At 37.8% G+C, this 23,266-nt stretch overlaps 2 protein-coding genes and 1 non-coding gene across 3 annotated transcripts; 1 reads left to right on the forward strand and 2 right to left on the reverse strand.

Moving 5' to 3' along the window:
• Window positions 1-7,604: 7,604 nt before the first annotated feature.
• On the reverse strand, window positions 7,605-7,711 carry LOC125582620. Its single transcript, XR_007320077.1, has one exon. It is a non-coding gene; the product is annotated as a small nucleolar RNA R71 (small nucleolar RNA).
• An 8,346-nt stretch (window positions 7,712-16,057) lies between these two features.
• Window positions 16,058-17,143, reverse strand: LOC106345486 (NOP protein chaperone 1-like). The gene is made up of 2 exons (XM_013784689.3): window positions 17,003-17,143; window positions 16,058-16,828 (listed from the first exon to the last, which is right to left on the reverse strand). The coding sequence occupies exons 1-2, from the start codon at window positions 17,026-17,028 to the stop codon at window positions 16,249-16,251; spliced, it is 606 nt and encodes a 201-aa protein (XP_013640143.2). The 5' UTR covers window positions 17,029-17,143; the 3' UTR covers window positions 16,058-16,248.
• Window positions 17,144-17,257: 114 nt separating this feature from the next.
• On the forward strand, window positions 17,258-22,211 carry LOC106452471 (SCY1-like protein 2 A). The gene is made up of 14 exons (XM_013894600.3): window positions 17,258-17,940; window positions 18,085-18,189; window positions 18,272-18,379; window positions 18,475-18,657; window positions 18,795-18,921; window positions 19,004-19,065; window positions 19,160-19,246; window positions 19,336-19,422; window positions 19,685-19,798; window positions 20,142-20,270; window positions 20,419-20,481; window positions 20,608-20,769; window positions 20,868-20,986; window positions 21,079-22,211. Exons 1-14 carry the CDS (start codon window positions 17,449-17,451, stop codon window positions 21,929-21,931), a joined length of 2,691 nt encoding a protein of 896 aa, XP_013750054.2. The 5' UTR covers window positions 17,258-17,448; the 3' UTR covers window positions 21,932-22,211.
• The last annotated feature ends 1,055 nt before the right edge of the window (window positions 22,212-23,266 follow it).

The following is a 23,266-nucleotide window of genomic DNA, read 5'->3' on the forward strand; positions in this document are numbered from 1 at the left end:
CTTGAATTATACAACCCACTGGAAATTGATAGTCCCTAAGAGATAGAATCCCTAAAAGATAGAATCCCTGAAGGATTGATGATATCAAAATCATATTCGATCGAAATATGTTTATGGGATATATGAAATATTTGAAGTTAATCAATATATCTTTTATATTTATCAAGAGATTATAGATCAATAGAATCATTGATTTGAATATAATCAAAAACTCCTGAAGAGTTATAGAAAATTATATTTTGGAAGAAAGCTCTTGACAATACAATATTGTCTTTATGTATTCCAAATCGGAGATCTAAAATTAGATATTATCATAAAGATCCTTAAAGGATTTTATTTAAGATGCTCATATATGTTTGGTCTTGAAGTATCATATTTAAAGTGTTATTGAGCAAATTACTAATCTTTTTCATAACCAAAAGATATAATTTCATATGACAAGAAAGAAAGTCATAATAGTAACTTTCATAGTTACGAATGAGTTATTCGTATGTACGAAACGGATGTCTAGACGATTGTATGTAAGAAGTTTGGTTTGAAGTCCAAATAGACCAAGAAAATATTGTCTATATCAAATAAGAATTGTGGACCAGAAATTTATAGACCTTGAATACTCAAATGGAAAGAATATTACAATATTCTCAATTTCAAAAGGAGATTTCTCTGATTGGAATGCATATCCTGAAGATATTGCTTTCCGGAGAAGAAATGTGAAATATGTGTGGTTATACTCTTTTCCCTCGTCATGGCTTTTATCCCACTGGGTTTTTCCATGACAAGGGTTTAACGAGGCAACAAAGAACACACAAAAGATAGACACCCAAAGAGAATGTTACAATTTGGAAGATGAAAATCTATCATTGTTCTAAAGTTTTGGAGATAAAAAGAATCCAAGAAATGACCAGATCATGAAGACTCATGCACTACTAAAGAATGGCGAAGTTCGTTTCCTACAAGTTCGTTTGAGTAAATATTTGGCTGTTTCATTCACCAAGACGTTACTCCTGCTACTTTCAAGAAGCTCACTCATCTTATTGAACTACGTTGTCTCAAAGATCTCGACGTATGTACACATGAGGGGAAGTCATTGCATGCTGCCCTCTTTTTCCTTTAACTATGGTTTTTCCTATTGGGTTTTCCTGGTGAGGTTTTAACGAGGCAGCATCTTACGCGCATAATGGACATCAAGGGAAAGTGTTATGAATATTATGGTGATGCCATTATGGCAAGTCTTAAATATACTTGTTCTCCAAGCTTTACTTGTTCTCCAAGTGACTTTGTGCACAAGCTATTGTAATCATATATAAAAGACTCATTACTCGTGGAATAACACATATCAATTCCTCTTTCTCTCTTCTTACTTATAACAGTTACCCAATTTTTCCGGTATTAAACAATATTGTAATTTGACAACATATCCAGAACTGAAAGGAATCGAATCCATATCAAAACGCTACCATCCGATATGGATAAAAGATATATTGATCCAGTATATTTAGAACTGATCAATTTCTACCTATTGAGTACCCGAATAAAAACACCTTCTTGAAACTTATACTAATCTGACAATTATTAAAATTTAAGTTTTATACAATTTATGATATATGTTAAATAATGATATTATAAAGTCAAATTCTAGAAATTTCAGTTTTAAATCTAGGTAAACCAAATACAAAACATTTAGGATGTGTTATTGGTTTATATATTTTGATTGATTTAGAAATCAATATAGTATTTATAAATCCAAGTAAATATGCAAATCCGGAGGTTTTCCCTCGGTTTTGAGTCTTTGTATTTTTAACTAAAAAATCCAAACAAATCCATTCAAATCCATTATAAAATCAAATATATTAGTAAATCCGTACGATTGAATAACACTTGATTTGATATAGATTTTATGAATCATTAAACCAATAGCACATGATTTTAATACAGATTTTAAAATCATAGAACCAATAACACTAGATTTAGTTCGGATTTTCAAATCCATTAAAATACAACAACCAATAACCCCTACTAAGCTTATATTCGTTCCATTTTTTTATTTAAAGTTTTCGAGCTGTGCATACAGATGAAGAAAATATTTAATTTTATAAATTTTATAAGCAAAAATATCATTAACTACCTAACTAACTATAATTAAACTAATAGAAAACAATTTGTAGAATAAAAAAATTCATAAAGCATAAAATCATTAAATTTTACATTGGAAATTGAAAATATCATGTAATTGGAAACAAAACAAAACCTCCTATATTTAATCAATTAAAAACGGAGGGAATAATATATTACCAATAACAAAAATAAACTAACATTAAATCATGTAATACAGATTTTAAAATCATAGAACCAATAACACTAGATTTAGTTCGGATTTTCAAATCCATTAAAATACAACAACCAATAACCCCTACTAAGCTTATATTCGTTCCATTTTTTTATTTAAAGTTTTCGAGTTGTGCATACAGATGAAGAAAATATTTAATTTTATAAATTTTATAAGCAAAAATATCATTAACTACCTAACTAACTATAATTAAACTAATAGAAAACAATTTGTAGAATAAAAAAATTCATAAAGCATAAAATCATTAAATTTTACATTGGAAATTGAAAATATCATGTAATTTGAAACAAAACAAAACCTCCTAAATTTAATCAATTAAAAACGGAGGGAATAATATATTACCAATAACAAAAATAAACTAACATTAAATCATGTCAACCACTTATAAGTTTTATATGCGCACTTTTTCAGGTGGCATAATAATTTTCTGATCAAGGTCTAAAAGCACAATTCAATTAGTTTAGTTAGTAGTATATACATATACGATAAAAAAATATCAAACTTTTAAAAAATACTATTGTATTTGGGGTGTATTTTGTGAGTATAATTACCGGATCAATGCTGGATCGCAGGTTGAAGACGGGTTTTTACAAGTTTTACCAAGTTTTTAAGTAACAAATTTTTATAAATCCAAATCGAAACGGATCAGAAGGTTTACCAGTTCAACCATTTTAACCATTTAACATATAACTTGATACTTTATGTTTGTTTGTACCCTATGGTTTGAAAAAGTTTAGGACTTCTGTTTTGTTGTTTAGTTAGGTTTAAGGTTTAATCACAAATCTTAGACTATAATAAAGTGAAATATCTATTTGCTTTACAAGAGCGTTGGCGAGAATGGTCTTGGTTTGAAAAAAAGAGATATGTTGTTGTTTTCTTTGTCGGGAAAGACAGCAGATAAAAAGTTAATATGAACGGATACAGAAACAGATAAATCTGAGTTAAAAAAGGTTTAAACTAATGTTGTTGAGACATGTGTGACTTTGATCTTTATCGAAAAAGATTTACTTCCAACTTTATAAGATACATGTGTGTCTGTGAGTTTTAGAAAGTTAGAACCAGGCGAAAACATAAAGTTTCTTTAGACCACCGACTTCAATTTGTCTTATATTTTCTGATATGAGAAGCATGTAAATACAAAATGATCCGTACTTGTAACTCAACGTACATAAGAATGAAAGGAAGAAAAGAATACAATATTTTCTTCTTTCCCTCTCTCTTGTTGTTTGTTATTGTAATTTGGGTTTCTTCAGTGTAAGCACTAAACATGGGTCTTACGCGTTTACGAAAACAATGAATCGAACCGCAAAACTCCTAGTAAAAGCTACAATGATGTATGCATACAACAATGCGTTGATTCATTAAATATAAAGCATATGCGTTAATATTCAAATAACTAGTGTTTAGAGATATTATTTAGGTGCTAAGTGCAATTAAATTAAGATAAAAGTGCGGTTCTTAGCAAGACAGCAACGGAAGATGTTAATTGGGCCTCCTACTATTGATGAACATCGAGAGAAAGATGAGTGTGCGTGAATGTGAAAGAAGTAGTGGTGAATTGCAGCTGGATTCCTATTTTGGTGACTTAATAATACAAATGGTGGTGAGTTGCAGCTGGATTCCTATTTTTGGGTATACGTAATTAGTCCTGATTATTAGTTTAATCCAAAAACATAAGTACACTCCTTTTGTCCGAAAGAAGGCCAGAAGTTATGACTTGTGAGCGAGCTCCTTTGACCATAATGTCGGCGTGAGAATCGTTTGACTCCTTTTCTAAATGGACTTTTCCAAGCATTGAGAATTAGCCCATAACTTATGATTTGCTGTTATTATTAAGGATTAGGGGTGTTCAATCCGGATATCGGTTCGGTTTCGGTTCGGTTTTTTCGGTTTTTCGGTATTTCGGTTAGTAAAATATAACTACCATTCTAAATCCATATTTACTTCGGTTCGGTTCGGTTTATATATCGTCGGTTTTCGGTTTATTCGGTTTTATACCAAAAAACATAATTCTTTATTTTGGGATCATATTATATGAATTTTAGAGTCTTGTTGTCAACACATTCATTTATTAAAAAATATTATAAGTTTAAATAAAAAAACAAAAATAAAAAATGTTTCTATCATCTAATAAAATAATCAAATCTATAATTAAAATCAAAGCTCAAAATTTTTATAATAAAAATAAAAAACAAAAAATAAAACAGAAGCACGAAGCACAAAAAATAAGTTATTATATTCTTTCATATTTAGCGTTCATCAAAGTCATGTTTCTTCTATTAAACACGAAACTCTATTCGTTTATAGATAAAAAAAATTGTGAAGAATTTCCACTAATTGTTATCATCAAATTTATAATCTTTATTTCAATTTAGTCAATGCTAAATTAAAGCAAAAAAATCAAAAGAAGACTAAGAAAATAAGAAGCATGTTTGCGATGAATTGTTATTTAATTATAGTTCAAGTGTTTTACAAATCAGGACTATTTTATTACTGTAAAAAATATGGTAATAGTTATTAGCAAAAAAAATAACTAATGATTTTCATACGTTGTTATAAAATATATACATATTTACATGTTTCTATTTTTTGATCGGTTTTATTCGGTTTATTCGGTTTTATCGGTTATATACCGAACCATATCCAAATCCTACGGTTTTTTAAAAATCATATCCATTCGGTTTGTATGGTATATACCAAATCCAAACCATATTATCTATTTCGGTTTGGTTCGGTTCGGTACGGTTTTGCCATATTGAACTGCCCTGTTAAGGATGTAATAAACCCAACATGTTTTAACCCACATTTGTCTGAAGCCCATCATCATCGAGAAGCAGTCCCGTGAGAAAGCCAGCGTCCGTACTCCGTACACTCTTTGATCGTCCGTATCTGCGAAATGAGCGCCGAGTCTTTTGAAATTGGGAAGCGAATCCACTCACTCTTCGTTGGAGTTGTTGAAGGATACTCTGGAGCCTAGATCGGCATTGCTTGGGATCAAGACGGCAACGGGAAACTGATATCTTGCATATTTACATTGCTTTATCCATTCACCCATGTGCATTTTGATCATATAGACTAGGATTTAGCCATGTTTAGGTTGCATTTTGCATACATGAGTCTTTATCAGGTATTGGAGTACCACATGGAGTTCTTGGAGGCATTTGGATGCATTTGGAGCTCAAAAGAAGTGTTTAAAGCGATCAACGGACGAGCAGCGCACCAGAGCGACCTCACCGGAGCGACGCCGTGAAGTCGCTGTGACACACATCCCGTAGCGATCCAGCCAGAGCGACATGGAGAGGTCGCTCGCGTTTCTATCGTGAGACACCCCTTCTCAGAGCGACTTGCCAGAGCGACGCTCCGAGGTCGCTCGCTTTTCCATGGCGAGACGACACAAAACGAAGCCCGGAGCGACCTCTCAGAGCGACCCACTGAGGTCGCTCCCGAAGTCCGGAGCGACTTGTTGGAGCGACACACCAAGGTCGCTCGCATCCTCTCGTCCGGAGACACCAAAGTCGAGCATCCTGGAGCGACCCCTCAGAGCGACCTACCAAGGTCGCTCCCAGCCAGAGCGACCAGCTCAAGTCGCTCGCGTTTTGACGGGGCGAGACACGAAGAAGCGTCGGGAGCGACCTCCTGGGAGCGACTATGCTAGGTCGCTCCGCGTGTTTGATTGGACGATTTTTATGTTATTTCAGGGGCCTTTTGGTCATTTGTTTTATTGTTTTTAGTTTGCAAAAACCTAAGTTAAGTACTCTTGGTAGCCACCAAGCAGACTATCTTTTGATCTATTGAGAAATACACAAAACCTCTCTTGAGAAGTCCATCTCTTGGATTTTGATTGTTATGTTCTTGTGTTATTGTTAATTTCTTATCTATTTCTCTACATGATTAATCTGAAATCCAATATGGGTTTAAGAGGAATCATGGAGATTAGTGAGTAATCACCTTTTGAATTCATGGGTTAGGGAGATTAAGGGTGATTAGGTTAGTTCTAGGATGTTTTAGTGTAGATCATTCTTGTTCCTTGCTAGTAGAGTATTCTTAATGCATCTTCTGAGTTGGCCACTCAAAAGTTGATCAGTAGGCATTTCCCACCCAAAAGGTGTTTGATGAAATGCCTGAGACAACTCTCCTAAGCTTTTAGTATACTTTGCCAAAGACATTTGTTGTTAAAGATGCTAAGATAGCTAATAGACTTGTTAGTAATGATTGCTTTCATATTATTCAACCAAAGACATTTGATGTTTGAGATATGTTAGCAAATGAGCATTCATCTAGACATAGAACTTGCTTAGAATTGTGTCTAGGCTTAAGGTTGATAGTTTGATTGATCATTTGCCATCTTTAGTTCGATACTTGATCACCCAAGGTCTAATCCCTATGCCCATGAGTTCTCTTTTTCCTTAGTCAAGAAAGTATCATTCTGTTATTGCTTTCTAGTTTTAGTCATAGCTTAAAACCCATCTAAATCATTGATTGCACTTAGATTAAGTGAGTACTTGCATTCTCAGTGCTTTGATATCCCTCAGAACTGGTTCGACAATCTTTTATACAACAACATTTGTCTTAGGAGCCTTGAAAACTCCTAACATCAAATTGGCGCCGTTGCCAAATTCTGAGTAAATTTAAACATTGAGATTTAGTCACTTGCTTGAGACTAAGTCATTTTAATTTTATTTTGTTACTGATTCTTCTTCTTCACCTACCTTTCACTTTCAGGTGTATGAACTTGAGGAGCAGGGGTCCATCAAACCTAGTTCCAATAGTAGCAGACATCAGAGCTTTTGAGAGGGAGTGTGCTAGAGCTAGAAGAGAAGAAGAACACCAGGCCCACTTGGATATTGATATGGCAGATCCACCGCAAGGGGCAGAACACCAACCGCGGGCAGCTCGACCCATTGGCACTTACGACCGCCCCAACATACATGGTCACAGATTCGGAATCCGAGCACCAGCTGTGGCAGCCAACAACTTTGAGGTCAAGTCAGGACTCCTCAACGTGATCGAGAACAACAAGTATCATGGCTTGGCTCTGGAGGACCCATTTGATCACTTGGATAAGTTTGACAACTACTGTGGGTTGTCAAAAACCAATGGTGTGTCCGAAGATGCCTTAAAGCTCAAGTTATTCCCTTTCTCTTTGGGGGATAAGGCACGTCAGTGGGAGAAGTCTCTACCCAGCGACTCTATCACCACTTGGGATGAGTGCAAGAGAGCATTCTTGGAGAAATTCTTCTCATCCTCAAGAACTGCTAAGCTGAGAAATGAGATTTCCAGTTTCCAACAGAAGAACTTGGAAGGATTCAGTGAAGCCTGGGAGAGATTCAAGGGCTACCAAGCTCAATGCCCACACCATGGTTTCTCTAAGGAGAGCTTGCTGAGCACATTCTACCGTGGTGCTCTTCCTAAGTACAGGGCCAGACTGAATACAACTAGCAATGGGTTCTTCTTGGGGAGAACTGAGGAAGATGCAGAGGAGCTGGTTGACAACATGGTAAAAAGTAATGCAGTCTACAGTGGAGACCACGACAGAAGCAGTCGAACAGATGATAAGCAGACGAGGAAGGAGTTGAAAGCTCTACAGGATAAGATAGACATCCTCCTTGTTGATAAAGCCACACAAGAGCAGCTGCATTTTGTTGGTAACCCAAGCCAAGATACACCACCTGTTGTCCATGAGGTTGAGGGTTTGGAAGGTCAGGAAGAGCTGTGTTTCATCAACAACAGTGGTAGCTGGTACAAAAAAGAGCCCAACTTACAGTACAACAACTACCAACAGAAATCCTATCCCAACAACCAACAGAGTGGTTATCCGCCTCGAAACAACCAGCAAGGCAGCTATCAACCTCAGCAAAACCCCTCATCTGGTTCCTCTGCTCCTCAAGAGAGCAGCACTGACACCCTGCTGAAACAAATCTTGGAGTCTCAGACTAGAAGTGAGAATCATGTTGGATATGAGTTGAAAAACCTTCATTCCAAGATTGATGGGAGCTACAATGAGCTCAACAACAAGTTCTCACATCTTGCTTCTACAGTCAAGAATTTAGAGAATCAGTTTGCTTCCATGAACACTCGCCAGCAAGGATCTCTACCTGGAAAATCTGACCAAAACCCCAAGGATGCCAAAGCTATCACCCTTAGGAGTGGTAAGCAGTTACCTCCTACAACCCTCACCAGGGATGCTGAGAAACTAGGTGAGGAGGTGGCCATCAACTTAGATGATGAAGTGGTGATTGTTGATGAGAAAATCAATGATGAAATCTTGGAGAAGATTGTGGAAGCCAAGGGTAAAGGAAAGGTTGGGGAAGAGAAGAAAACAGTGAAGGATGGTGAAGTTCTTGCTCCAGCAAGTGAGAATTCTTTTGTTCCTCCTCCCTATGAACCCAAACTACCATTCCCTGGTAGATTCAAGAGGCAGCTGCTAGAGAAGTACAAGGCTTTGTTTGACAAGCAAATGAGTGAAGCTCAGGTTGCAATGCCCATCATCGATGCTTTCATGTTGATTCCTCAATACAACAAGTTCCTGAAAGATGTTGTAGCTGCAAAGAAGAAGGAAATGGAAAGCATGATGATTCTTACCCATGAGTGCAGTGCCATCATCCAAAGGCTTGATGTTCCAGAGAAGTTAGAGGATCCAGGATGCTTCACACTACCTTGTGCTCTTGGACCTATGGTATTTGAGAAATGTCTCTGCGATTTGGGAGCTAGTGTCAGCGTGATGCTTTGTCTGTTGCAAAGAAGCTTGGATTCACTCAGTACAAGAAGTGTAAACTCTCTCTGGTGTTAGCTGATCGTTCAGTGAAGTACCCTGTGGGCATCTTAGAGGACCTACCTGTGAAGATTGGAAAATATGAGATACCTACAGATTTTGTGGTGCTTGAGATGGGTGAGGAGGCTCAAGACCCATTGATTCTTGGAAGGCCATTCTTAGCTACAGCAGGAGCAATTGTTAAGGTGAAAGAGGGCACGATTGATCTCCATTTGGGTAAAGGGCATGTTCTCCACTTTGACATCAAGGAGAAAATGAAGAAACCAACTGTGTTCGGGCAAGCCTTCTACATCGAAGAGATGGGCACTCTTACTGATGAGCACCTTGAAGAGTTACCACCTGAGGACGACGAGGAGGGAGCATCTCCCTCTACTCATTCTCCATAGAAGGTAACCCACTACTTTCCCTTGTATATACCATTTCGTTTTTGCATATTAGTTTTCTCTTTTTGGGTATCTCTCTCTCCTTGACAACACAGAGACTGTGTCATTTAAGTTTGGGGGAGGTACCAAGTATTTGATCACGTTTGCTTTGATGATTTGAGTCTCATGCATAGCATTATACATATATATTTGCATAAAAAAAAAAAATTCATTTAGTTTGCATCATTGGCATTTCTAGGAGAGTCTAGAGCATATATGTTGCATTTACTTGCATTGGGAGCAATGATTTTAAATGCCTTGTAAAGAACACTACGTTGCACCTGAGTAGCTTTTGCACCTCTCAAAAAAATTTGTATGTTTTGAGCCTTGAAAACTCTTCCTGAAACTTGTTGATTGCTGAAACTCAGCCTTTGAAGCCAACTACAACCTTATTTGAACTAAACGAACTTAATGCTTCTTGCTCATGGTCCCTTGTGTACTGAGTCATGGCTATACACACATGATTTGTCACATCCTTTATGCCAATCTTATTCTGACAAACTCTAGTGGTAGACCACTCCCAAAACTTTTCCCTCCTTTTAAGCTTTAATTGTTTGATGAGTGAGGCCTTCTTCGGAAAGTCCTACATGTGCATAATGTTGAGAGTATCGGGAACGACAATGCTTGATCTTCATTCTTGCTAGATTGGGCACGCTATTGTCTACCCATAGGTGGGGGGGGGGGTGAGAGTTGTGATTATGATTTGGGAGCAATGAAAAAGGAAAAGAAATGACTCTTTGTGTTTAAGTGAATTGTCTTACTGGGATAAGTAGAAAAACCTCTAGCTCAAGTTATGAAAAGTCTTGGCCCCCATTTAAAAAAAAAAAAAAAAAAAAAAACATAAAATATGAAAAGAAAAGAAAAAGAAAGAAAAAGGGGGCTAGCAAAGTTGTTAGGAGCTAAGTAATGTTTTGAGGTTGTGAAAAATCCCTTGTAGATTTCAAAGAGAATGAGTTAATGTTCTTAGGATCTTTTGGTGAGAGATGTGAGTTGGGTTTGACATTTGAGAATGATTGTGTAATTGTATGTTTGGGAAAAGGGTAGAACAATGGAGATTGAGCATTGTATGCATGAGTTGGTCCTTTTCTTAGATATATTATGTGCAATGTCAAGGCTACTTGTTTCGAGAGTAAACCACCGTAAAAATTTTATGTTTCGAACCTTTTGAATCACTTGAATAAAAGTCTTCCCTTACCCAAATGACTTGGACCGACTGACCATTTGCAAGAATTCACTAGATGTTTTGTGCTTAATGAATGTGAGAGTTGGTTGATTTGAATGTGTGGATGCTTGATGATGAGTGTAGGGACAAAAGGAGATGAGATAGGCCTAGAGAAGCTAGAGTGTAATAAGAGAGTGTGCTAATCGTGTTTGCTAGTTGTGTTTCTTTTGGCTATGAGCTCCCACCTTCGAACCTCTCTCCCTATGAGTTCTAGAAAGTTCACTTGTGGACAAGTAAAGAACAAGTTTGGGGGAGTTGATATCTTGCATATTTACATTGTTTTATCCATTCACCCATGTGCATTTTGATCATATAGACTAGGATTTAGCCATGTTTAGGTTGCATTTTGCATACATGAGTCTTTATAAGGTATTGGAGTACCACATGGAGTTCTTGGAGGCATTTGGGTGCATTTGGAGCTCAAAAGAAGTGTTTAAAGCGATCAACGGACGAGCAGCGCACCAGAGCGACCTCACCGGAGCGACGCCGTGAAGTCGCTGTGACACACATCCCGTAGCGATCCAGCCAGAGCGACATGGAGAGGTCGCTCGCGTTTCTATCGTGAGACACCCCTTCTCAGAGCGACTTGCCAGAGCGACGCTCCGAGGTCGCTCGCTTTTCCATGGCGAGACGACACAAAACGAAGCCCGGAGAGACCTCTCAGAGCGACCCACTGAGGTCGCTCCCGAAGTCCGGAGCGACTTGTTGGAGCGACACACCAAGGTCGCTCGCATCCTCTCGTCCGGAGACACCAAAGTCGAGCATCCTGGAGCGACCCCTCAGAGCGACCTACCAAGGTCGCTCCCAGCCAGAGTGACCAGCTCAAGTCGCTCGCGTTTTGACGGGGCGAGACACGAAGAAGCGTCGGGAGCGACCTCCTGGGAGCGACTATGCTAGGTCGCTCCGCGTGTTTGATTGGACGATTTTTATGTTATTTCAGGGGCCTTTTGGTCATTTGTTTTATTGTTTTTAGTTTGCAAAAACCTAAGTTAAGTACTCTTGGTAGCCACCAGGCAGACTATCTTTTGATCTATTGAGAAATACACAAAACCTCTCTTGAGAAGTCCATCTCTTGGATTTTGATTGTTATGTTCTTGTGTTATTGTTGATTTCTTATCTATTTCTCTACATGATTAATCTGAAATCCAATATGGGTTTAAGAGGAATCATGGAGATTAGTGAGTAATCACCTTTTGAATTCATGGGTTAGGGAGATTAAGGGTGATTAGGTTAGTTCTAGGATGTTTTAGTGTAGATCATTCTTGTTCCTTGCTAGTAGAGTATTCTTAATGCATCTTCTGAGTTGGCCACTCAAAAGTTAATCAGTAGGCATTTCCCACCCAAAAGGTGTTTGATGAAATGCCTGAGACAACTCTCCTAAGCTTTTAGTATACTTTGCCAAAGACATTTGTTGTTAAAGATGCTAAGATAGCTAATAGACTTGTTAGTAATGATTGCTTTCATATTATTCAACCAAAGACATTTGATGTTTGAGATATGTTAGCAATTGAGCATTCATCTAGACATAGAGCTTGCTTAGAATTGTGTCTAGGCTTAAGGTTGATAGTTTGATTGATCATTTGCCATCTTTAGTTCGATACTTGTTTCACCCAAGGTCTAATCCCTATGCCCATGAGTTCTCTTTTTCCTTAGTCAAGAAAGTATCATTCTGTTATTGCTTTCTAGTTTTAGTCATAGCTTAAAACCCATCTAAATCAGTGATTGCACTTAGATTAAGTGAGTACTTGCATTCTCAGTGCTTTGATATCCCTCAGAACTGGTTCGACAATCTTTTTATACTACAACATTTGTCTTAGGAGCCTTGAAAACTCCTAACATCAGAAACACAACTGTTCCGCTAACGGCCGTTCATAGGCCTCTGCCTCCTTTGCTCCTTTACAGAATCTTAAACCATATCTAACCCAACCCTATTTCCCCTCTATATTTTCCACTACAAAACGAAGCAAGCTGGACTTGTTCCTCTTTCGGTATGTTTTTCAAGCTTCCTTATATGCTATATGGAAGGAACGCAATGGCAGAAGGTTTGGAGAAGATCATTAGCCTGCATCAGGGTTTATAAAACTCATTGATAAACAGGTTCGAAACCGCATTTCCAGCATGGATCATCGGCCCAACTCAGTTTACCAAGGGGCCATGGGAACATGGTTCTCTTTTAGATAATTAATCTCTGTAAATCTGTAATGTAAAGCTTTTGTTTTCCTCAAACAAGCAATTTCGGTTCTAAACTGTATTTTTTTGGTTGAATTAATTTAACATTCTTTAAAAAAAAAGTGGATTTGCTCAAATGATATACCTTTATAATAGAGTTACATGAAAATATATAGGTATGTTAATTTTTTATTTTATCTTTAGAGTGAAATGATAACATTATTCTATATTTCTTTCTATAATAGTGTAACTCTATTTTAGAGAAATATATAAAGGAAAACATGAGTTGCATTAGAGATACGAAATTAGAAAAAAAAATCTGAACCTCTCTCCTCTCTCCGTTCTCTCTCCAAAAATCTTTCACGGAGGTGACATTGAGAGAGGTTCATGATTACGCCGGTTCCTTCTCCGGCTCTGACTCCCGGTGATCGGGCTTCGACTCTGGCAAGCGGCGGCTTCTTCAGCGACGACTTGGCCGGCTTCTCTTCCAGCAGGCGATGGCTCCTTCAGTGTTGCTTGGCTGGCTCCGCCTCCGGCGTCACACCTTTCCTTCCGATTCAGTTGAGTTTCGATCTTCATCGGAATGGCCCTTCCTTCCCCTGTTATGGGTTTGGTCCATCTTCGGTCTTATCAGAATCAATAAAGATGATCTGTTGTGGATTAGGATTTTCTGATGACCTAGATCGATTTCCTTCTACTAAATCACCTTCATCTTTGATGTGATGGCAATCGCCCTTTTCTGCTTGTGTCATTGTTAGATGTGTCGTCCGTGCATCCTGTTATGGTATGTTCCGGTGGATACCGATTTGACTTCCGACGACGACTTCAATGGCGGTGTAAGGAGCTGACGTAATCCTCTCTCGGCGCGTGTCTCTTCTTCGTTTTCGTGAGTACACGTGGTGTCGATCAGGATCAGTTGTTGGGCTCTCTTGTTGGGCTTTCTCGGCTGGGCTTTTATTTTGCCCCTTTAGTTCTTTGTTTATCTTGTCTTTCTAATGAGCCTTTTGTAAATTTGGCATTTGTTAATAAAATACCAGTGAAAAAAAAAAGAGTTGCATTAGAGATGCTTTTAGCTGTGGTATCATTGTTCAAGCATTGGAGCTTTAACACCGAACGATTCTTTCTCTACCTATAACTGTTCAAATGATAACTTAATTTTATATTGCTCTTTCTTGTTGTTGTTAGAGGAAATGTATGTTATGTCTGCAAAGAACAAACGTGTTTCGAATCAGATTTTGGGAGGGTACAAGATCCAGGATAAGTTAAGTCGATTTGAGGAGCTTAACAATGCTTCTCTTCCTTATCTTGGTGTTATCTCTCTTGGAGTTTCATCTGACTTGGGATTAGTACTACCCAGTAAGAACACTCGTCTCTCTTGCTCAATACATTTAGATGGACATTTTTTAACATTGCTTGTTTCATTTGCTTCCTCTGTTCCAGATTTGAAGCTGCTGGACTTAACTGGAAACTTGATTTCTGTATGGGAGGTACTATTCTGTGACATTGCTATAAAATAATGTGATAGACACCACTATATATGATCTCTATCAAGATGTTAGTTTATTGAAGAATACTAACAAAACTCCTACTACGGTAATTCGAGAAAACACTCCTCGTTTATTAAAAGAAACGACAACTCCTTTCTTGATCTCTAATGGATGATCTTTATTGAAATCAAATCAATACTATTAAAACAGGATCATGACCTACTAATAAATGTTGTGTCCAACTAATTATTTTATAACTGCATATAAATGATTATCTTAATAAATACTTCAATCAATATATATTTCATTACATTTCTTACTGCTTTTTAATACTATCATCGACTTTATTTCCACAAAAGGTGGAATCCACTTCTCTGGAAGTTATTATATATGGCACCAATTATGATTTGAAATAAAGATAAAATATATACATTAAGAAGTTGTTTAAATATGGCGACAGTTTAATGTTAATGGAAAGGTGAAGGTTAACTAAAGTTATTATATATGACAACAATTTGATGTTTTTACTATTAAGATTATCTACGGGTTATTTTATGAAACATACAAAATGATTATCAAATACAAAATATCGCAACAAATTTCGAATTTAAGTATATTTATGTGTTTATTAGTAATAATTAAAAAAAATTAACACAAATATGATTACAAAAAAATACAAATATCATTACAAAAAAAATATAAATATGAAAATTAAAATTTTAAAAATAAAGTAAAAGAAAAAATATACCCGCCTTGGTAAGCAAGTATTACATAAAGGAAGTTATGGAAATAACGAAACTAACAATAGGCAAAAGTGAAAGTAAATATTCTAAAAGATGTTCTTTTACTACAGATTATGATTGATCATTTGTTTCTGGCTTTCAGGAAATGGGTGCTCTTTGACTTTGTGAACAGTTACCAGCCCTTACCACCCTTAACTTGTCTTGCAATTCTTTGTCAAGTGAATTTAATTCTCTGCCGGAGTTAAAACATATTCGTGTTTTGGTTGATTGGTTCTCAATAATACTGGTCTGACCTGGACTCAGGTGATATATATCACTCTTTTAACCTGACCTGTCACTTTCTCTCATGAGCTGTTTGAGCACCATTGCCAGTTTTTTTTTTAACTTTTATGGCTCTTACCATAATGGCGCGGGTTGAAAATCTTAGGAACAAGTGCCTGCAAATATGTTCAACATATTGGCTACCTTTAGTTGCTCTTTAATATCTGAATATATATATCGGTTTATGCTCAGGTCAGAGCTCGTGAGAAGATGGAGTCTGAAATCCGGTAAACCGTCAGGACTTTGATTTGTATGATTTTGGATGATCTCAGGTATGTCCCGTATGGTGATGTCAAAGTTGAATGACAAGCCTGAGGAGATTGAGCTGCTCCACCAGGACCACCCTAGGTACATTTTGCAAAACTATATATCTTCTTCAGTCTAATCTTTCACAACCAAAATAGTATTATGTTGGTTTCCGAATCCTGTTTTCTTCTATTCATGCAAGTTTCTACCAGAAAAAAAAAGTAGATGTAATAGAGTCTCCCCTGCTTGAGATTACAGGTTTAAAGAAACTTGATGTTGAAAGAGCATCAGCTGAGAACCCCCTCCCGAAAGAATATAGCGTCTGGACTTATCTGTATGTCTATATAAAACGTGTCTTATCTATGGTTAATTGATTCTATAGAAGCTATGGTTACTACATGTGCAGCCATTACTCTCAAATGCGTTGGTCCATCGATGGGGGAAAAGCCTCCATTGACAGACAAGTTACAAGCAAGTGTAACATATAAAGTATAAAACTTGAAAAGCGAAAATATTATCTTAAGAGAGCTCCATTATCTTGGTTCCTTTTCTGCTACTTTCTTCACCCAAAGAGCTCATCTTATCATCTTCGTCGTGGTCACCATCACTCTCATCGCTGCTTGAATCTCCTCTACTTCCATTAGCCACACCATTACCGGCAATAGCTGCTTCAGCCGCACTGACTGCTTCAGGCGTGTTGAGATCAGCAACACCGAGCATCAAATCCATCTCGATAACTTGAGATTCGTTCCCCGTAAGTGCTTCGATATCAAAAGCCTCAGAGTTTCCTTCCTCTGTTTCTTGCTCCAGCTTTTTGTTAGCTTCCGCCATGATCCCCAGAAAGCCTTTAACTTTGTCGAGAAACTCGCTTTTGGGAACTGGAGCTGTCGTTGGCTTCGATGGAGGAGCCTCCCTCTTCTTCTCCTTACGGATCAAAAGTGCTGAATCAATAGCAGAGGAGGAAGAAGAAGACGGATTCTTGTGTTCCAATTCAAGTAAGTCTCTGCAAGTTCCCTTCCCTTCCATGATGTTCGAAGCTTTGGAGAAGAAGAGAAGTGTACCTAGAAAAAGAGTTTGCGTCGGTGGAGCTTGATGTCGCCTGTGAAATCGCCGCTATTAGCTTTAGGGTTTTGGTACTCGCAGTCGCGGCTTTATCTTTTATAGCAATGTTTATTCAAAAATTAAAAGGAAAAATCTTATAACAGTAAAATTTTTTAACTTTTATTTTAAAAGGACAAAATGGGAACATCGACGGGTCAGACTTTGGCTTTACCGGTTGATAGCCGGAGCTCCGATCATCGTCCTCCTCTATTGGGAGATGATGACAAGTCAAGTGTATCTCGTATCTCTTTTTTGGGAGATTTGAATCGGTTTCACCATTTCAAAGATTCTTGCTGCTCCTGTAACTACTGATAACCGCCGACAATAATAAGGTTACTTCCATCTCAAGTTATGGACAAGGACTGGTTTAGCAAATAAATAAAAATATTAAAAACGAGTGAGAGAAGAAAGAAATATAAAAAAGACTATTGCTGTTTGTTGCAATTAAGGAAAATAAAAATCAATCAGACGAGGAGGTGGGGTGGGGAGGAGGAAGAAGACGATCTGATCTTCGATCCAGACTTCTGCTTCAATCCTCCATCGTCTTCCTCCTCGATCCCAACTAGATCTCTCCTCTGCAACAACATTCACGGAGAAACTGTCAAAATCCGTTAGAAAATGTCGATCAACATGAAAACCTTCACCGAAGCTCTGGCCAGAACCGCCGCCGTGATCGAGAAGACGGTTCACACCACAGTCCAGGAAGTCACGGGACCCAAGCCTCTCCAGGACTACGAGCTCCTCCACCAGATCGGCTCCGCCGGCCCCGGCCTCGCCTGGAAGCTCTACGCAGCCAAGGCGCGCGACGCCACGCGATCGCAGCAGTACCCGACGGTCTGCGTGTGGATGCTTGACAAGCGCGCTTTATCAGAGGCTCGTCTCCGAGCGGGGCTGTCTAAGGCGGCGGAAGACGCGTTTCTTGATCTGATCCGTGGGGATGCGGGGAAGCTGGTGAGGTTGAGGCATCCAGGTGTGGTGCACGTGGTGCAGGCGCTCGATGAGAACAAGAATGCTATGGCTTTGGTTACTGAACCGCTCTTTGCCTCCGTGGCTAACGCGCTTGGGAATGTGGAGAATGTGGCTGATGTGCCCAAAGATCTCAAGTCAATGGTGAGCTTTCTTGTCCTCTCTTAGTATATATCCGTTCTTGTTGTGTAGAAACTCGCGAATCAAACTCAGAAGAAAGCTAGAAAACTTATCCGTTCTCTTAGTAATGCTGATTTGTTTTGTTTATTATTTGCTATGATTGTGTAGGAGATGAGCTTGTTAGAGGTGAAGCATGGTCTGCTCCAGATTTCTGAGACACTGAACTTTCTCCACAGTAACGCTCAACTCATCCATCGAGCCATATCTCCCGAGGTTAAATTTTCAATTTTTTACTTGCTTTCTAAGTTGTATGTATATGTTTAGTTAACATGTGGATTTTGTAACTTCCTTGCAGAATGTTCTCATTACTTCAGCTGGTTCCTGGAAGCTTGCCGGGTTTGGCTTTGCTATTTCGACAGCACAAGCTGGGAATTTAGATAACATGCAGTCATTCCACTATTCTGTGAGTTTAAACTTTTAAATGTTACTAGACTGCTTTCCTTTATTCAAATATAACAAGCGAAATAAGATGGTTTTCTTTTGATGTGGACCGTGCAGGAGTATGATGTCGAGGATTCAATACTGCCGGTCCAGCCATCCCTAAATTACACTGCACCTGAACTGGTGCGCAGCAAAAGTCCTTCAGCTGGAGCTTCTTCAGACATTTTCAGTTTTGGATGCCTTGCCTATCATTTGGTTGCTCGAAAACCGTTGTTAGATTGCAATAACAATGTTAAGATGGTAACTCTCAAAACCCTGGTTTTGACTTATTGTCTCATGCTTTATATCTTAGGAGTAGTTTTAGTCATCCACTAGAATAGTAATATTTCTTTGGATTTCACATGGTTAATGATGATTATTCTTGAAATATTTTGCAGTATCTCAACACGTTGAACTATATAACAATTGAATCATTCTCATCTATACCTTCGGACTTGGTATCGGATTTGCAAAGAATGCTATCAATGAACGAAACCTTTAGACCAACAGCAGTAGACTTCACAGGTAAGAGGGCATACTCTTGATGAGGTTTCTTGATTTTTTCAGCTTCTTACTTACATCTTTGCCTTTAACTGTCACTCTGCAGGATCTAGTTTTTTCCGAAGCGACGCTAGGTTACGTGCTCTCCGTTTCCTTGACCACATGCTTGTACGTGTATACACTTTCAATCTTTGTTTCGACTGGCTGTATGTATCTCCACATGTGTTAACCTTTTCGGAACACTTTTATTTTTTTATGTCAGGAAAGAGACAACATGCAGAAGTCCGAGTTCTTAAAAGCATTATCAGATATGTGGAAGGATTTTGATTCCCGCGTATTACGGTATAAGGTAGTCACTTTACTGACTTATTTTGCTGACTTGATAGAAAAATATTTGATTCAACAACTAAGCGAAGCAGAATTTATCACGCATTGTAGGTGCTTCCACCTCTTTGTGCTGAGCTTCGGAATTTGGTTTTGCAACCAATCATCTTGCCAATGGTTCTAACCATAGCACAGTCTCAGGTAACTTTAAATTTGATAATCAGTCTCCCATGTGTTTCTTCACTAGATTGTTGTTGATATATAGATCTCAGTGGTTTCTAGATAAAACTAGTTTTCCTTATTATTTACTCTACTTGTATCTGAGCCGAGCAAAGGTTCTCCTTAACTTTTGTAGTTGTAACAAATGGTGTATGTTGTTAGATAATTCATTGTTATTTCTCAACCTGTAACTTTGTACAAAACTTTGAAGTTTCCGTGACCAACCTGATAATTACATTTACAGGATAGGAATGACTTTGAGTTGATAACACTGCCCGCTCTTGTTCCTCTTCTGAGTACTGCTTCTGGAGATACATTACTGCTGCTTGTAAAGCATGCAGAGCTTATTATTAACAAGGTAAAGTTGATCAATGTGTATGAGTCACTGCATTAAGTTTTTCTCACCTTGCACATGTTTATTTATGCTTAAGATCTTCTGATTGGATACAGTAGGACATTATAATTAGTGTAAAAGATTTCTTTTATTCTGTCATAAACTGAGACATACAGGGCCTCAATTTCTCTATTTAGACACATCTTTTATTTATGGTAATTTGGTTGAAAGCTTCCATATTGATGTTAGATTGGCTTATCTATGTTTCTGAATACCAGTTGTAAATATGCATTGAAATCACTTTTTCTTTTCTATTGCATACAGGTTAAGATCCTTGCTTGGCTTATATTTTTGTGTAATTTTTCAGACTGATAGCGAGCATCTTGTATCGCATGTTCTCCCTTTGCTTCTCCGAGCCTACAATGATAACGATGTCCGCATACAGGAGGAAGTTCTTAAAAGATCAACATCTGTTGCTAAGCAACTCGATGGTCAGGTAATGCTCAATGCTTTCTTCTTATGTTTAATTATAAGAATCTTTCTGTCCAGAAGGGTAGATTCAATTTCAATCTCTGGCTTGCACATAGATAGTGTCAAGCAATTTCTATTAGTTATTTTATCTTTTTTTTTCTCTCGTCTTGCAGGTTGTGAAGCAAGCAATTTTACCTCGCGTCCATGGCTTGGCTCTCAAAACCACAGTTGCTGCGGTATGTTATTGACCTATTTAATTTAATATCAGTGTCCTTCGATAGCTGAAAATAAGAAAGTGAAAACTTAGTAAGCAGATTCCATCATCCTATGTAAAAATTGATTGGAGTGTACTTGTCGCACAGGTCAGAGTAAATGCTTTGCTCTGCTTAGCAGAGCTGGTTCAAACGCTTGATAAACCCGCTGTTATTGAAATTCTGCAAACAATCCAGCGGTGTACTGCTGTTGATCGTTCTGCACCTACCCTTATGTGTACCCTTGCTGTCGCCAACGCAATTCTGAAACAGGTACGAAACAGGCTCAAATTTCACGTTAACATATGAAATTTGAACCTCTTGAATACTGCGATAGCATCACTCTTTCTTTCTCTGTCATTGTTCTCTAGTATGGAGTTGAATTCACAGCGGAACATGTGCTTACGCTGATGATGCCTCTTCTCACTGCCCAACAACTAAACGTCCAGCAGTTTGCCAAATATATGCTATTTGTCAAGGATATTCTCAGGCATGCATTACTGTTCTGAATTCTTTTCACGTCCTTAACATTGCCATAGTGTTGCTGTCTTTCTTATGATCTGGTTGTGTCTCTTGGAACAGAAAAATAGAGGAAAAGAGAGGAGTTACAGTAAATGATTCTGGAACCTCAGAGGTGAAGCCGCATTCTGTTGCCAATGGAGTCCAGTTTCAATCATCAGCCCAAACACCAGAGAAGGTTGCTTCTGCAGCCAAGAGCAGTCCCGCTTGGGATGAAGATTGGGTTTCTCCGAGCAAAGCTTCTGCTGCAGGAAACCCTGCGTCTTTTCATCACGTCACAAACAATCAGTTCAACAAATCCTCAACACAGCTATCTACCATGTCTACTTTGCCAAACAAGGCAACAGCGCCAACCACATGCCCTCCAGTGGACATTGAATGGCCTCCAAGACAATCATCAAGCCTCACTGCTGCAGCAATAGCTGATGAGACACAGCTGAACACAGGAGCGTCATCTACTCCTGGTTTTGATGAATTAGATCCTTTTGCTAATTGGCCTCCACGTCCAAACAACAGTGTTTCTGTTGCTTCTACCGGTCTCAACAATGGCACATCTGGTTTCAACAACAATTTACCAGCTAGCAATGATAATTGGGCATTCAGTAGTGCCTCATTGTCTTCCCTGAAACCACCTCAGCAAGGGAGTTCTGCAAGTAATCAGGATCCAATAAACACTTTTGGGTTACCTAAACAGAGCCAAGGAATGTCATCTTTCAACGGTGGTTCGTACAATAACCAAAAGCCAGCAGACATCAGCTCCATATTCGGTTCAAGCAAAATCGGGCAGCCTGCAATGAAACTCGCGCCACCACCTTCGACAGCGATGGGAAGAGGAAGGGGAAGAGGTAGAGGCGGCACCGGCTCTTCTACCGCAAAGGCCAATGGCTCACAACCGTCTCTATTGGATCTACTATGACCAAATGCTCTCGTGGGTTGGTGTTTGGTCGTTTATAGTGAAGACAAGCATATACACATGGAGATGTTATGTAAACATCTTTCGAGATTAGTTATTCCACGTATAAATTTTACTACAACTTCAGGTTGTTTCCGTCTCTCTGTAACTGTATAAGGTTTTTTTGTTCTGTTAATTTTCTCGCTCGCACCGTTGCTTCATTGGCCATACTGCTTTTACACTATGTTCATGTATACGGGTTTTCTTTTCTGGCGGCAGTTAAATATACAATGAGTTTTACATACGGAATGAATCTCTATTTTTCTTTTAAAATTTTTTAAATGGTTATGGACTTATGGGTAAATGTTAGTATGATTGACGTGTGGGGGAAGGAAGTGTGAAAAGAAGAAAAATAAGTTTATACGCACCAGTTAAACAGAACTGGATATAGTAAGTTTTGTATTTAAGAGAAGAAGACTTTTTATTGGGCTGTGTAGCCAAGATTTATATGTACTATCAAATACCAACAAAAGGGTCTATTTACAAAGTCATTACATAAAAAGTTACAAACAAATACAAACTAATCAAAAATAATAATAAGCGCTCTGTGCGGGGCGAGTAGATTTAAAAGTATTATAATTTTTAATATATAGACATAATAAAAGTTAAAGTCATAGTAAGAAAAATATATGTAAGAAAGTACGGGTTATAGCTAAAAATTTTAATATGTCAATATAAATTTATATGCGATGGACTTTAAAATTAAATTGTTTATTTGTTTGCATAAAGGTAAATTATAAATATAAGATTAAATGAAACATAAGCAATAGTCTAATAAAATATAAAAGGAACAATGTATCAGAAAACAAAAGAAAATGAAAAATAGAGACAAAATAACTGCTGTCAATAATGTGTTCAAAAGTCTTCGTTTGCAATCCTATTATGAGCAATAGCAAAAAGATCATCTTGAGAAATTAAAAACATTATTTAACAAAATATGTGAATGCATGTATTACATTAATCGTAAAACATCAATTTCTGGAACACTAGTGGGGTCGAAGACAATTTTGGAAAACCCATCAATGTTAGTAACCTTCTTAAGTCGGCCTTATCATGAAAGATGAAAAATATTAGCAAGATATACATATAATATCAGCTTCAAAAGATTTATTATATACAATAAATACAATAGATTACTTTGTCCCTAATTAATTTGCCAGTAAAACACATAATACTATGTCTGCATCTATAGAATTCCATAAATCATTGAAAACATGAGCAAGTGCACCATAAGCGACACACTTAACGACGACGTTACTGTAAAAAAAAAAGGGATCAAACCATGTGATACTATACAAG

This window comes from Brassica napus, chromosome C2 (genome assembly GCF_020379485.1).
Source record: "Brassica napus cultivar Da-Ae chromosome C2, Da-Ae, whole genome shotgun sequence".
Classification (NCBI taxonomy): Eukaryota; Viridiplantae; Streptophyta; class Magnoliopsida; order Brassicales; family Brassicaceae; genus Brassica; species Brassica napus.

Bases quoted from the DNA above. Each gene is read 5' to 3' on its own strand.
- LOC106452471 (XM_013894600.3), top strand. From the start codon at position 17,449: ATGTCGATCAACATGAAAACCTTCACCGAAGCTCTGGCCAGAACCGCC. The intron at 18,190-18,271 runs GTTAAATTTTCA...ACTTCCTTGCAG, and splicing joins ATCGAGCCATATCTCCCGAG to AATGTTCTCATTACTTCAGC. The intron at 20,987-21,078 runs GCATGCATTACT...CTCTTGGAACAG, and splicing joins TTTGTCAAGGATATTCTCAG to AAAAATAGAGGAAAAGAGAG.
- LOC106345486 (XM_013784689.3), bottom strand. From the start codon at position 17,028: ATGATCGGAGCTCCGGCTATCAACCG. The intron at 16,829-17,002 runs GTAAAGCCAAAG...GCGATTTCACAG, and splicing joins GGAGCTCCGGCTATCAACCG to GCGACATCAAGCTCCACCGA.